The 16,510-nt window shown below is 40.9% G+C and overlaps 1 protein-coding gene across 1 annotated transcript in view; it reads right to left on the reverse strand.

The window, feature by feature from the left end:
• Positions 1-8,392: 8,392 nt before the first annotated feature.
• The window catches only part of C4BPA (complement component 4 binding protein alpha), a 52,576-nt gene continuing 44,458 nt past the window's right edge, over positions 8,393-16,510 (reverse strand). The window contains exons 10-12 of the mRNA XM_042926334.1: positions 10,741-10,914; positions 9,364-9,539; positions 8,393-8,804 (exon numbers count right to left, since the gene is read on the reverse strand). Of these exons, the coding sequence (XP_042782268.1) occupies positions 8,631-8,804; positions 9,364-9,539; positions 10,741-10,914 (524 nt within the window). The 3' untranslated portion in view covers positions 8,393-8,630. The remainder of the gene's footprint in view (positions 8,805-9,363; positions 9,540-10,740; positions 10,915-16,510) is intronic.

Raw genomic sequence — 16,510 nt, forward strand, 5'->3', positions numbered from 1 at the left:
CATTGTATGATTCCATTTTGTAAAACTCTGACAAGGTGACAAAATGATAGAGGTGGGGAAGAGATTAGTAGCTATGAGTGGTGGGCATGGTGGGCCAGGGGAGAGGGGTGAACATAAATATAAAGAGGTAGTTCAAGGGGGATCTGTGATGATGGAATAATTCTGTACCTTGATTGCTGTGGTTGTTACATTCATCTACACTGTGATAAAACAGTACAGAATTATACATAAACATTGACTAATGTCAATGTCCTGATATTATCAGTGTTATTATAGTTCTCTAAGATGTAACCATTGGGAGAAACAGGGTGAAGGCCACATAGGACCTCTCTGTACTATCCTTGGGATTTTCTGTGAATCTATAATTATTTCAAAATAAAAAGGTCTTAAAATGACACAAACTCTATATGGTGCGTGGTAGCTGAAAACTCCAAAGTATTCATGAAAGAAAACAGAAAACCTAATTAAATGTAGTAATATACCGTGTTGAGGAATTGAATTCAAAGACTCGACATTATTAAGATACCAGTGATCCTCAAATTGATCTAGAGATTCATAACATTCCAAACCAAATCCCAGCAGATGTTTTGTAAAAGTTGATGAGCTATTTCTAAAATGTACACGAATAAGGCAAGGCCCTAAAATAGCCAAAATATTTTTGCAGAAGAATGAAATTTGAAAGACTCATACTTCCTGATTTCAAGACTTGCTGTACAGCTACATGATCAACCCATTTTGGCATTGGCATTGGGAATGGACTTACAGATCTATAAGGTCCAGAAATACACTAACACATATATGGTTAATTACAGACAAAAGTGCCAAGGTAATTCAATGGAAAAAAGATAGTCTTTTCAACAAATATTTCTCAATGGCACAATTGGATATCCATATACAAAAAAAATTTTTTAAAAATCGAAAAAAAAAAAAGAACCTTGACTCTTACCCTTCACCATATGCAAAAATTAACTCAAAATGGATCATAGACACAAATGTTAAACTAGCCAATTTGGGAATTACTAGTTTATTTTATTTTATTTTATTTTAGGAGATAGTATTTTTTTAATATGAAATTTATTGTCAAATTGGTTTCCATACAACACCCAGTGCTCATCCCAGAAGGTGCCCTCCTCAATGCCCATCACCCACCCTCCCCTCCCTCCCACCCCCCATCAACTCTCAGTTTGTTCTCAGTTTTTAAGAGTCTTTTATGCTTTGGCTCTCTCCCACTCTAACCTCTTTTTTTTTTTTTTTTTTTTCCTTCCCCTCCCCCATGGGTTTCTGTTACGTTTCTCAGGATCCACATAAGAGTGAAACCATATGGTATCTGTCTTTCTCTGTATGGCTTATTTCACTTAGCGTCACACTCTCCAGTTCCATCCACGTTGCTACAAAAGGCCATATTCATTCTTTCTCATTGCCACGTAGTAGGGAATTACTAGTTTAAAAGAGATACTATTTATGTATTTTTCTATGTATTTCACAATCTAATCTTTGTTATAAAATTAGATATTTAGCACATGCATGCCTGGACCTCAGTAACACTTTGCAAAAGAGTCAATGCTGACTTATGTTTTACTATGTCATCTCAGTTTCAATATATTTGGCTTTCTGAAAAACCCATGAACTGAAGTTGAAGGCAATATTACATTTTTCACTGTTCCTTGTAAAATAATTCCTGTGGTTAATTTACTTCCTATTTTCAGAACAGAAAAACAAACTTCTCCTAATATTTTCTTTTACCAAACAATGTAAATATTTGATTCATTATATTTTCCACTTATTTTGACTGAAAATAAACTCAATTGCTATATGAATTAAATTTTTAAAAATTAACTTCTATCTCTTGGGGTGCCCGGATGGCTCAGTTGGTTAAACATCCGACTTCAGCTCAGGTCATGATCTCATGGTTCATGAGTCTGCTTTGGAATCTCTGTCCACCTCTCTCTCTGCCCCTCCTCCACTTGTACTCTCTCTCTCTCAAAAATAAATATTTAAATATATATATAATATTATATATTATAATATATTTAATATATCTCAATAATAAATATTTAAAAATATATGTATATATATATGCATATATATACGTATACATATATGTATATATATGCATATATATATGTATATACATATATGTTTTTTAAAAAGAAAATTAACTTTTATCTCTTACACAATTTTAATTTTTCATTTTTATTTTAGCAAGTTTAAATTATGCATGTCTACTATAAACTGATATATTCTACTTTTTAAAAAATTATTAGGCTTCTACTGGGTGCTGAGCAAACCATAAAGGAAAGGAAAACTACTTAAGAAAACGCTTTAGCACGAAAAATGTTCAGTTATATAAATATGCATCATTTGTTAAGTATAGATATTCATAATGAATGGTAATTAATCTTATTTTTAAACCTAAAACTATCAGTACCAGAAAGTTGATGATCTGCTAAAAATGATGGCAATACAGGATTAAGAGTTACTCACAGGACTATTTGTGAATCACAGAAAATTTTGGAAAACAATGTTCCTTTTCTGATCGTTTGCATCCCTCATTACAAAATGGCAGCTAAATCCATAGTCTCCATTCGTACACAAATTCTCGTCTGAAAGCCTCTGATTTACCAACTTCCTTCTCCCCAAGATACTTTCTTGGGAAGGGAACAATCATCTGAAGGAAGAAAAAGGCTGTCGGTGCTGACAGAGTGAAAATAATGTTGCATTAGAAATAGGCTGAGGAATTTAGGGAGAAGCAGAGGAAGTAATCCCATCTTGCACAGTAGAAATTCAAGTTACTGTGAAAGATTCAAGACTGGAGAATCCTCTTAAGAAACTGAACAGCAACAGAGAAGACACCTATAAACACTGATATTTGGGGAACCCTCTGAATTTGTCAGTGTGAATTTGCTAGTTAAGCTAAGCTGCTAAAACCAAGGCAGGAGTTTACATCTATTTCAGGCAACAATCCAGAGGCAGAAACTTATTCAGGTTGATCAGCTGTTCTGTCCAGCAAGGGCATCTGGGGATAAGGTCCCTTCCTCTTTGTCACTTTAACATCCCCTGGGGCGTTGTCCTCAACAGCTCACCAGCACCCTGTCAGCATCTGAGAGGGAAAGAGGAAGTAGAAGACAAGCAGCTTCTTTTTTAAGAAAGTGACTAGGAAGTTGCACCCAGTAGGAAGTTGTGCCAAGGGAGCACATGTCCTGCTGATATTTAAAGGGGCGAGGGTAGTTCTATTACCTAAAGCAGGTAGGGGGAAATGGATACTGGGAAATAATCAGCAGCCTCTGCTATAGCTCCCAAAAAGAAAAGCACGGCTTACTGTCTAGTCTCTCCATTTACGTAGAACTTAAACCAGCCTGTGTGGGTCTTATCCTTAAGAATGGACATGTAACCTAGAATCATTATCAGCAGAGGTTTGCAGACAATAGAACTTCCAAAGAAAGTATTATTAATATTCTGACATATGTGAGTAGTTGTTACACCCATAAAGAACAGAACACCTTTTTATTTTTTTTTTTTTTATTTTTATTTTTTTTTTAATTTTTTTTTTTAACTTTTTATTTATTTTTGAGACAGAGAGAGACAGAGCATGAACGGGGGAGGGGCAGAGAGAGAGGGAGACACAGAATTGGAAGCAGGCTCCAGGCTCTGAGCCATCAGCCCAGAGCCCGACGCGGGGCTCGAACTCACGGACCGCGAGATCGTGACCTGAGCCGAAGTCGGCCGCCTAACCGACTGAGCCACCCAGGCGCCCCCAGAACACCTTTTTAAAATAATGTGAACATTTTATAAAATTGATAAGACAATTAAAACACAAAGGCAAGGAAATATCCTCAAAGAACATGGGGGAGGGGTGAAACAGAGATGATGGTATAGGAAACAAAAAATATATATACAAGAAAATGACAGGATTGACGAAGAGGTCCAACATCTGAGCAGTAGGATATCCATAAAGAAAAAGAAAAAAATAGACAAGAGAAAATTACTGAAAAAACTCTACCAAGAAAATTTCTCAGAAAAAATGAAGGCGTTTCCTTATGGAAGAAAAGAGATAAAGAGAAAAACCCTATACAATCTGTAATAAAAATAGCTTCTGGGGGCGCCTGGGTGGCTCAGTTGGTTACGTGTCCAACTTTGGCTCAGGTCATGATCTCGCAATTCATGGGTTCGAGCCCCGGTCAGGCTGTGTGCTGACAGCTCGGAGCCTGGAGCCTGCTTCAGATTCTGTGTCTCCCTCTCTCTCTTTGTCCTCCCCCGGTCGCATTCTGTCTCTCTCTCTCTCTCTCAAAAATAAATAAAGATTTTAAACACATTTTTTAAATAAATAAATAAATAAAGCTTCTGACGTTTCGATTGCAATACTGGAAACTAATGTACAAAGAAGATCCTCTTTAAAAGTTCTAAAAGAAAATTACTTTTAACCCAGTTTTCTACCTGCAATGAAATTATCAACCAAATATTCAAATAAAACAATTTCAAATATGTAGAAGTGCAATATGTATTTTACTTTCTACGTGTCATTTCCTAGGCAGCTTATTGAGGAAGTCCTCCAGTAAATAGAGGAAAGAAACCAAGAAACAGGAGAACATGAATCACAGAAGCAAACGCAGAGCAGGAAGGCGAGGCTACAGATGTGAGATCACCCATTCATATTAAGTAGGTAGCAGATGCTATCAAGTTCCCACCCATTTTACTAGGGTTCTATTGCTTTGGCACACTCTTGAAAACCTGTAAAAGGCAGTATCTGCTTTGTTTGCTCAGGTTTTTTCAAGAACTATTGAAGGTTACCCCGACAACATGCCCAGCAGGTCAAACATAGCAGGTAATTAACACCTCCCAGTAGCAGACCTTAAGATCCATAGAAGTTACTGTATCAAAACACCAGCTCCTTTGCGGTTTGAGTGGGATAACTCTCGGGTTTGTGTTTGACGCCCCTTCATAGTTTCCCGTGGGTTCAGGTCACTCACAGAGGTAGGTGGCTTGACAATGCACCTCTGATCGGCTGCTAGAAACATTTTAAGCACCTACATAACAATGCATCAAGTGTTCTGAATATATAACACACGTAAAACATCGGTTACCTAAGTATCTATCACTCTGTGAACTCAAGAATGAGTTTTTGCAAGCAGAATGCAGTGCTATGGTACAATACAAAGTACAAATTAGGTGTCCATTCTATTCTCAAAAACAAAAATCGTTTATTCTACTGTAAATGACCAGTGGAATACCTTGTTTAAGATATAAAACTAATTCACATAGCACTTAACAAAGAAAATGAGAAGCAGCGTTTACATTTTATTTTTAAGGATTGAAGACCTGTGAGCCAGTCTTGGTGGCAACAGGGGGGACATGGGGAGGGTCTAATCACTCTGGCTAGTGGGAGAAGGTGAGTGAAAATTAGTGAGAGCAAGTGGGGAAATAGTTATCCATATCTAACCTTAGGGAACTGGTTAACATCCTCTTTTTCAGGCCACGCGGGCCTTGGAAGTACATAGAAAGCTCCACTTCAGGAAGCTAAATACATAAAATGGTCATCTGTTGATGGCGTGACCGCACTGGTGGTTCACCAGCATCCTGGGGACGGTGATGGAGGGAAAGCAGATGCTGAGAAGAGACAAGTTGCCAAGGAAGCGGAACATGAGGCTGTGGAGGTGAGGGTCCAAGGGGATGGCCAGGATGTTGAGCAGATTCCCCATGTACCCAGTCAGATACAGGCTGCGGGACAGACCAAAGAGCACCTGTTGCTACAGGGGCCGCTCAGAGAGGCAGAGGAGGAGGAATTTAAAGACTCAGGTTTGATGGTCCATGTCCGGACAGTTATTTTTTTCACGTTTATTTACTTTGAGAGAGAGCATGTGCATGCACATGCACACGAGTAGTGGGGAGGGGCAGAGAAAGAGACAGAGAGAGAATATCTCAAGCAGACTCCCTCTGCTCTCAAGGTGGAACCGGACTTGGGGCTTGATCTCAGGAACCATGAGAGCATAGCCTGAGCAGAAATCAAGAGTTGGACGCTTAACCACCTGAGCCACTCAGGCACCCCCGAGACACTTCTAACGCCAGAAACAAGGGCGTCAACAATGAGTGGACCCCCCCCCGCCCAGGGAAGAAATGGATCATCATCCCATTACTGTCCTTCCCACCCACCCTTCATGGTGCATCTCACTAACCTTTTCTGAGCCTCAGTTCCCCATCTGTTTCATGGGACTAATAATTCCAGCCTGTTAGGATAATTACGGATTAAGTGAGAAAAATATTAGGGCTTAATTCGATACCTGACATATAACATGAACAATTATTTTTATTACTGGGAACTGCTAGGGAGGCCAGCAAAATAAAGAGTGATATGTTACATAAAATAAAATAAAGTGGGAATGTGTTAGGGTTTCCGTTGCTTACAATCACGCAGCTCCTGCTGACGTGAGACTGTTGGCCATTCAGTTTTTGTTTTTGTTTTTTATTGTGATGCGTTGGCCCACCTCCCGATAAGGCAATGGCAATTATTTTTCTGTATGTTTTAAAATTTATTCTTAATATTTGGTATAAAATTATTTAGGCTCTTTCCCTTTCTCTTCCTCCAAGATTCAATGAGATTCAGATTGAACAGGCTCCTCTCTTATAAATTCTGCTGATAAGTCTTTTTGGTGCCTCTTGGTCTCACCGGCAAACTTAACAGTCTTCTCTACTTTCATAGATCAGATTTTCAGTAAATAAAGTGGAAAATGGTATTTAAAATGCACGGGACATTAAGCAGTGAGTAGCAGATTTACTCCTCCTGTGAAAATGTCTAAGTTACGCCAGGGGCTCATGGCACATCCTCACGCCCTGAACCCAAGAGGGAAACTCAATATTGGTCATAATGGATTTTTCACTTATTTGTAAATTTTAATTAAGTTGTGTTTCAGGAAGGTTTAGTAAGAATTCGATTTGCGAGCCTGCAGATAACAAAAGATACATCGATAAGCCCAGAGTCCAATGGCAGATAGAAAAGTAAATGACTAAGAAACTGAAAAGAATTCTGGTAGACACAACTGATATAAAATAGAGCAGGGATCGGATAAAAGGAGGGTTTTGAGTAGAGACAGAGAGGTAGACCAGAACAGATGTCAGAAGAGAGCCATAGAGAAAAGGAAACTGGAAGAGGCCATATGTGCCCTGCGCACGTCCCGACCCTGGAGGCTACTGCAGGCAGGGCCAAAGAGCCATCGGCCATCAGGGTCTCTGTGCCTGATGGTGCTCCCTGGCCACAGGAGACTGCCCAGGGGGCCCACAGGGTTGGCTGTCGAAGATGTTGGAACAAGTCTCCACCAATGGGAGAGGGGAATTGGTGGACAAACGTTCCGGGTCCTCATCCCTGGAAGGACTCTGCAGAATTGTCATCCACAGGCTCTCAGAGAACAGTCTCGGAACTGCACACCTGTCTGCAGCCTCAGTCGACACCCCGAGAAAGCTCCCTTCTTCGCTGTGTTCCCTTTCTCATCTTCTCATCCCGCTACCCACTCGCTCACCGTGCTTTCTGGGGCCACCTTCCGAGGAAATTAGTCACCCACAAACCTCTGTCTAAGATGCAATCCAGAATAAACATCTCCTGGGTTCCCCGAGGCTGGGGCAGACAAATGGCTTCCAGGACCCTCAGTGGAACCTTCCGTGCCAAGTGGGTTTCCGTCGCAGTTCCAGCCCATCTGGGACATGTAAAGTTCAGCGAAAGCCTGTGGGACACCAGTGCCTCTGCAGAGTACATTTGGGGAAATTGAAACAAAGAGGCCAACGTTCCCCTAGAGAAGAGACTCGCTGAAGGAGCGATTTCAGAGGACGCAGCCATCGGAGGAGGCGGTGAGAGAAGGAACAACAGCCTCCAGGATGCCCCAAGATATACAGGTGATTGATGGGGGTTTCTCCTCACGTATGGGATAGTCGCTCAGGCCGCGTCACATTTCCATTAAGGACAACGGGGCCAAATCAGATGGTGGACTTGGGAACACACAGGTGGCCATCAGGTGGGCCTCACATTTGGCAGCCTTTAGACTTTGTTCCCTAAAAAAAGGAATCAAGAGGTTCGGACACAAACACAAATCCCATTCGTGTCAGGTAGAAGTTGAGGGGCAGCATTAGAGAGGCAGAGGCCAGGTTCATGGGGTTTGGTAAAGGACGTGACTCCCTTCAAAGGGGGGAGAATGGACGAGGATTTGAGGGTGTATCGACATTTCATCTAGATGCCGACTGACTTGCACATGGGAAACTGTGCGGTGAGGCAAGTTGGAGAAATGCTTTTCTGTGAGCCCACATCCATGTCCAAGGCCCTTACAATGAAGTGAAGGTACAACTTTAAGCAATGGGTTTGTTCAGGTTCCTCATTAAAGACAGAGTTGTAATGACCACACAGACAAAACTGTTTCTGATATGTAAATTTTTTACTTGCAAGAATCATGGGCACTTGGTGTCCAAGAAAGCAAAAACATGAGCCACGAGATGATCAATAATTCTAGAGTCTCAAAGCACTAAAAGTGAACAAATTGTCCTTTCTAGACACTTATTACCATGAATGATGGTGCAAAGGGGACAGGAGCATTGGTAAGCTGAAGTGATCCACACTGAATTGAAGGCAGCGTGTTTTTCCCTTTTGGGAGAAATTACAGTGGGGAGTCCACAGTTGTTTTCCTTGCGTTGTCTCTATGCAATTCCAGTAGTTCAATCTCTAAAGACAATTTATACATCTCCAGGGATATTTTCAGATCCTCGGGGTTGGGGAGACACTGCATGACCTTTCTGCCTGCGAGCATATGTTCACAGCCTTCAGGCACAACCTAAAAGAGACATAGGTGTTGAGTGTGGTTGACTGGTTTCTCTCCAAATCAGAAGGGGTGGGGGAGGTGGGACCTGCTGACAATGACAAGGCTACAGGCTCAGGGCCAAGGCGAAGCCCAGAACTTGCGGGTGAGCAGGAAAAACAGAAAACACCTCGGGCCCCAACTTAGTCCTCCCTAGATGAATAGGGACGGGTTCTCAGACAGCTTCACAAGGGGCCTCTGTGAAGACAGAGGCTGTTTCTGAGACCATCCAGAAATGGAACACAGAATATTAGATAGTCTAGAAAAAGTCAAATTGGGTCTCAGTGTTGCGGGCATCCGACACCCTCTTCTCCCTAAGGGGCTCAGGTTTTCCTATCTCCAGTGAGAGAGGAAAACTTGTCACTCCTAAGGGACCACAGGGCTTCAGGATAAAAGAGAGTTCCTTGGAGGGACTCAGGAGGGAATCCTGACAAGTCAGATCTCACCATTGCTGGCTGGGACAGCGCTTGTGGAGAGGCACCATTTTTAGGGTTTGATAGTAGGACTGGAACTTTCCTTGAACTGTGCCACTTACCCACTCACACTTGGGCACCTCGGGGTCCCAGGTTGTGCTCTCTGAGCAAGTGATGCTTTGGGGACCGACCAACATATAGCCAGAGTCACACTGGATGTTGACATTTTCAGCTTGAACGTATTCAGTCTTATCCACGGACAGCTTTCCGTGGGCTATTTCCGGTTTCAGACAGAAAGCTACAAAGAAAACATGGTTTCAAGGAATCCATGAATCTAAGAAAAAGGACACGACAACAGGCTAGGATTATAAGATTAAACTATCGTGGGTGCTGCTAATTGCTTTGTCTTTTATTCGGTAGCAATAATATTCATTAGCATTTTTGTTGCACACTGACCACATATCAGACGCGAGCTAAGCATTTTATATGATTCTCTACGCTCTGTGAAGGGAGGACTGTTATTAGTCCCATTTTACTAGGAGAAAGGTGAGATATAGACAGGTTAAGAAACTTGTCTGAGGGGCACCTGGGTGGCTCAGTTGGTTAAATGTCCAAATTGGACTCAGGTCATGATCTCAGGGTTCAGGAGTTCAACCCCGCGTAGGAATTTCTGCTGTCACTGCAGAACCTGCTTCGGATCCTCTGTCTCCCTTTCTCTCTGCCTCTCCCTCTCCCACTCTCTCTCTCAAAAATAAATAAACATGTTAAAAACAAAAAACTTGTCTGAGCTCTTCATACATGTAAACATGATAGGTCACATGATAGGCTATATAAAAGCATGTGACCCCAGGTTCTCAGGATTCAAAGCAATATCCCTCCCATCTCGATCCCAGCAAGACACTAGGTATTCTATAGTCTAGAAAAAGTCAAGTTAGGACTCAGTACTCCGGGTATCTGACACCCTCTTCTCCTATTGCCCCCTGTGTGCAACGGAGCCTGTGGTGACAAATAATCTCCGCAGTTGCTGAAGGCAAAGTGTTAGTAACCTGTGGGCATGTAAAAATCAGAGCCAATCTGGACTCGTCCTGTCCCCACTATGGATGGTCACATGCAGCCTGCATCGTGGGCAGGGGGTGCATTTGCACGGGGCTCTGATGGAAGGACTTGGCCACTTTGTGATGTTTGGAATTAGCCCATGAGAGCCCACGTTCATGCCAGAGCAAGCTTCAGTGAAAATTTTGCTACAGGCCATATATCAAATGTTGCACCTGCAGAATATTTCTTGAAAGTGGGAATCGGGCTGAGATTTATGACTGGGAGAAAGACTGGGGAGGTTGATGTTAATGTAGCCCCTTTGTAATGTTTGCATCCGGAACACAGTAATGATTTCAAGTCAACCACATCAAAAGTTTCTGTGCTGCCCCTGGCAGGAAGAAGCTGTACTCTCGGTGCTTTTGTGACATTTCCACCCACCTGACTGGAAAGGGAGCAGGAGTTACCTTTACATTGAGGGGCTGCAGGAGACCAGCCTGAAGAACTGCAAGAGAGTCGAGCTTCACCAACCAGAGTGTATCCTTTGTCACATTTATATATCACCTCCGTACGAGCGAATACACTGAAAGCTTGAGTTCGCACATAATATCCATGGTCAATGGTAGGAGGAAAATCACAGCCTTGATGGTAAGAGATAAAAGTGACAGGACATGAGCTTATAAAATGTAAAATATAGCTTACCCCAGAATCTGCGTGGTTTGTAGGAGGCTTCATTCTGTCCTGTCGTCCTCTCTGCCCATAGGATCACTTAGCCAAACCCAAGACCTGGGCTGCCCTCCTATCAGCCTCAGGCTGAGGAGCCACCATGGCCCCCCTCATTAGACCACTTGATGGTCATTGCCAATATCTTCAAAAGTATAATGGGAATAAACAAAATTAATACTTGGTCCAAACCCCATATCGAGTTCCTAGTCTATGGGGTAGGACAAGTCATGTTCAAGAAATCAAATAGAAAATACTGATACTGTCCTACCACTCCCCCTGAAGCAAAGACACTATATTAAAAATTATATCATATACCAAGGGGAAAGTGGAAATGGGAAAATTGGTGCCACTCTTGAAGAACAAAAGCTATGTTCCCATCGTATTGACATTTACTTCCCCAATCTGTCTACCAGGAAAATTAGGATTCTGGGAAATTACAGTAAAGTATTGAAAACTGAACATTTTAGTCTCATTTCACATGGGGCATCTTTGCTAAAGTAGATTTAGTTATCCTCAGGTAAATGGGGTCACTGGTTTAGCTAATGCCTTCTTTTCATCCTAATCGGGAAAAAAAAAAAGGGTCAAAAACAGCATACACATGAAATGATCAAATCACACATTTGTAGTTTTAGACCTGGGTATGATTAGTCACTTGCCCCTGTCATAATAGAGCCTGAAGATACTACAACTATCTGGACATCCACACTGATCCAGTATATCAATGGCATCATGTTAATTCTGCTGTATGGGCAAGAAAAAGCTAATGTGTAGATAGATAGATATGTCATCTAGATCTAATTATAGATATACATATGACATCATGGACAAGAAGAATCTAGCATGATGTCATATATATATAGATATCTAGAACTAGATGATAGATAGATCAATAGATGATAGAGAGATAGAGAGATAGATGATAGATAGATAGATAGATAGATAGATAGATATCTGTCCCAGTTTCTGATGCAGACTTCCTAAACCCTTGTAAATTGCTAAGTGCTGAGAACCCTAAGAACATCTTTTGTTCTACTGAGGCAACTTGCAGTGGCTCCTGGGTGGGAACCGGTCACCAGAAAGACCAAGCCATGAATAAAGCATGGAATTTTTCAGCCCCACTCTCCTCTCCAAAGAAGGGGGAAGCAGTGCCAATAATTGATCATGCTACAGAGGGTAAGCCTCCATAAAGTCTTAGGAGGACATGGTTTGGAGAGTTGCCAGGTGGGTGACGCATCCGCATCCTGGGAAGGTGATGGATCGCAATTCACAGAGACAGAGGCTCCTGTGCTTGGGACCCTTCACCTAAGTGCTCTTGGTGACGGAGAGGTAGACATTTCACACTGAGCAGAGTCTGAAGGTGAACAAAGAGACAGCAGAAGGTAAGAGGGAAGTTTGAGGAAGAAAGGAAGCAAGTTTAGACAGATGGTTTCAAATAGGTTTGAGTGGGTATTAAACTGCAGATTAAGGCATATGGATCAGAAAGAAGGCAAGAAAAGATAAAAATACCAAGAGAAACGAGGCAATAATTGAAAAGTCCAGCTGATCTATTACATGGGGCTGATTTCCTGATTCAGAAAAGCAAAGCGAAGCAAAGCAAAGCAAAGAAGCAAGGTCAAGAAGATGGGAATAAACAATGGGGGGTGGGGGGGAGGAAAGTTGGATAGGGGGTGGGCAGTGTTCTTTAACAAATTTATCCACTCCAAAACGTGCAGGGTATACAAAATCTTTTAGCGAATTTCAAACCTTCCCTTAATAATCTCCATCGCTTTGATACAAAGAAACATCTAAAATAACACAAATCCAAAAGCTCTTACTCTCATCACATGTTGGTGTCTTGGGATACCACTTGCCATCTGCTTGACATCTAGCTTCAAACTGGTATTTCTCATGACACGTATATAAAATTGTGTCTCCGTTGAAAAAATCACAGCTACTGACAGAACTAGATCTCTGTTCATTGATTTTGCCATTCTTCAGCTCTGGTGTTGGGCAACATACCTCTAAAAAATTAAAAGTGAGACTAAAGGTTAGTAAAATCACTTCAATGAAGTTCCTATGGATAATAAGCTCATTTCCCCCTTCCGAGGATGTCACCACTGAAGAGAAATTGGAGAAACAGAGGAGGGTACCAGGGACACTTGGGTCTGCTCTCCCTGCCCCCGATTGCTAAAGGACTCCAACCCAGTCATTTCCCTCCAACTAAAGAATTTCATCAGGAGCCTCCAAAACGAGAAGTGGGATGAAACCTCCATGAAAATGTAAATTTTCAGAAGTATTCAAAAGCAATGACAAATGACATCCATCGCTTTGTGTGTTCACTAGGGTCACAGCATTACTAACCCCGCTAATAGCTTACGCTGCCTCAGTCACAGGAGGAAAACTGTCCTTAAAAGTTTATAGCCACCTGACAACTAATGCACAGAAAGACATTTAAATTCTTGCATATGGCCAGGAGTTTTCTTTTTTGATGCCAAATTTAAGAGAAAGAGCTATTAAGGTCTTTAATTTTAATGCAATAAGAGCTGATATAAGGATATAATTTCTTATTCATTAGTAGAACTACTTTAAGGTAGAACTTGATATAGTTTGAGGTAAAGAAAATATCAGAGCAAATTAAAATGTCCTATTCTTCACATGAGGAGATTGACTAGCATTACAATGGGGATACTTTGGGGCATACTCAAATACTCTCACCACTCGTTTATTTATAAATTACAATTAAAATATCCAAAACTGATATGTTTTCTAAATTATAACATTGATATTTAGGTAATACTGTATAAAATACTTGTATTTAAGTCATGAGTGCAATTCCACACTGAATCAGATTTTCTGATTATTTCAGAAGTAATTCTATTATTTCAGTGAAATAAATTCCATTTCACTTCTGCTTTTTATTTATTTTTTTAATAATTTCTTTATTTTAAGTTTATTCATTTATCTGTTTTAAAATTTTTTTTAACGTTTATTTATTTTTGAGAGAGAGAGAGAAATAGACAGAGCGCAAGAGAGGGAGGAGCAGAGAGAAAGGGAAACACAGAATCCAGAATCTGAAGCAGGCTTCAGGCTCCAAGCTGTCAGCACAGAGCCCGATGTGGGGCTCGAACTCACGGGCCGCGAGATCATGACCTGAACCACGCAAGTGCCCCAGTTTATTCATTTATATTAAGAAAGAGAGAGAGAGGGAGAGAGAGAGAGAATGAGCCAGGGAGGGGAAGAGAGGCAGGGGGAGAGAGAATCCCAAGCAGGTTCTTTGTTGCCTTATCTCACGAACCTTGAGATCATGACCTGAGCTGAAATCAAGAGTCAAATGCCTAATTGATTGAGCCCCCAGGTACCCCTCACTTCTGACTTTTAAATGGTTAAAAAATATACTTTATTACAGAATTAAATCAATAAGACTCTAACGGGTAAAATAAATATGAGTTTAAAGTAGGTTTTCAAATTTCCAACAAACAAAAGCCCAAACCTGGTAGCTTCACTATTCACAGATGAATTCTACCGAACGTTTATAGAAGAGTTAAGAAACAAGCTGAGGGTTGATGGGGGGTAGAGGAGAGGGGAAAGTGGATGATGGGCATTGAGGAGGACACTTGCTGGGATGAGCACTGGCTGTTATATGGAAGTCAATTTGACAATAAATTATTTTTTAAAAAAATAAAGAGTTAATATCTATTCTCGAACTATTCTGAAAAAAGGAGAAGAAGGAAAAATTCCAAGTTCATTCTACGGGGACAGCATTACCTTGATACCAAAGCCAGAAAAAGACACCACAAAAAAAGAAAAATGTAGGCAATAATCCTAATGAACACAGATGCAAAATTCCTCAACAAAATATTAACAAACCAAATTCACCAATACATTAACGGGACCATCCAATATAATCAAGTGGGATTTATACCAGGGATGGAAGTATGGTTCAATATTTGCAAGTCAATGAATGTGATACATCAAACAAATAAGAGGAAAAATTTTAAGATAATATGATCATTTCAAAACACGCAGAAAAAGCATTTGACAAAAGACAACACCCATTCGTGACCAAAAGTTTCAACAAAGTGGGTTTAGAGAAAACATACCTCAACATGATAAGGTCACATATGAAAAACCATAGTTTTTCATCATAATGATCATGGCAAAAAACTGAAATCATTTCCTCTAAGACCAAGAACAAGACAAAGATGCCCACTCTTGCCACTTTTATTCAACATAGGACTGGAAGTACTAGCTGCAGCAATCAGACAAGAAAAAAAAAAAAAAAAGAGGCATCCAAATGGTAAGGAAGAAATAAAACGATCACTATTTGCATAGGACCTGATACTATATATAGAAAATCCTAAAGACTCCACCCAAAACCTATCAGAACTAATACATTCAGAACAGTCATAGGACACAACATTAATATGTAGAAATCTATGATGTTTCAGGGTGCCTGGGTGGCTCAGTCAATTAAGTGTCCACCTCTTAATTTTGGCTCAGGTCTTGACCTCACAGTCTGTGAGTTTGAGCCCTGCATCAGGCTCACTGCTGTCAGTGCTCCGCCCACTTCGGATCGTCTGTCTTCCAATCTCTCTGTACTCCTCCCTGCCCCCCACGCTCTCTCTCTGTCTCTCTCTCTTTCTCTCAAAAATAAATACATACTAAAAAAATTACTTGTCTGAGGTCCTCATACTCTTAGGATGATATAACAGCATGTGACTTACAGGGTATATAAAAGCATGTGACCCCACTTTCTCAGCTTTCAAACCTAAGGCCTGGAAAATAAGTCATAACCACATAATTAGCAAAAACACAACTTCAGTCAGTTTACAAAAATGTGTCCAAAGACAAGCAATACCAACAAGATAGGCATAAAAAAGAAAAAGAGAGAGAGAGAGAGACAGAGAGAGACAGAGAGAGCCAAGGGAGAAAACATAAGGTAACACTTTCTAAGGGAGGCTGGAAGTATATCTTACGTTTTAGATAAAAGTTGCTTGGATGGATGAGATACAGGCAGGAATTTTGTCTTGGAGTGAGAATGTGAGCAAAGGTTTACAGCAGCAATAAGTTGGTACTGAAAAATGAGGAAGAAGGCAAGCTCAGAGACCGAAATGAGACAGATTGCAGTGTATGTTATCCTGAACATGGACCAGAAGAAAGGTGGGGTATTGAAGGAATAGAAGAGACGGGGATAAATCCAGAAAAATCTAAAGGTATTGTGGCAGGTCTCAGTGACTTGCTGAACATAATCTACCTTCACTGTTTTGTAAAGGAAGAGGAGGCCAAGAAGACCAAGGTTATGGTGCTCATGGAAAACAATGAGAGCGTTGGGAGTGTGGCTGAGCTTTGGAAGAACAGAGGCAGCCATTTCAATTTCCAACCGAGGAGAATCACCCAGGATATATGAACTTCTCTACCTAACATTGAAATTTCTCTTAAAATACCTGCCACTATGATGAGGTAAAAAACTTCCCAACTAAAATGCTTCAGCACTCCGCTTACAAAAAAACTCTGAAGTTATTCTATACACTT

The sequence above is a fragment of the Panthera leo genome, chromosome F3, assembly GCF_018350215.1.
Source record: "Panthera leo isolate Ple1 chromosome F3, P.leo_Ple1_pat1.1, whole genome shotgun sequence".
Lineage (NCBI taxonomy): Eukaryota > Metazoa > Chordata > Mammalia > Carnivora > Felidae > Panthera > Panthera leo.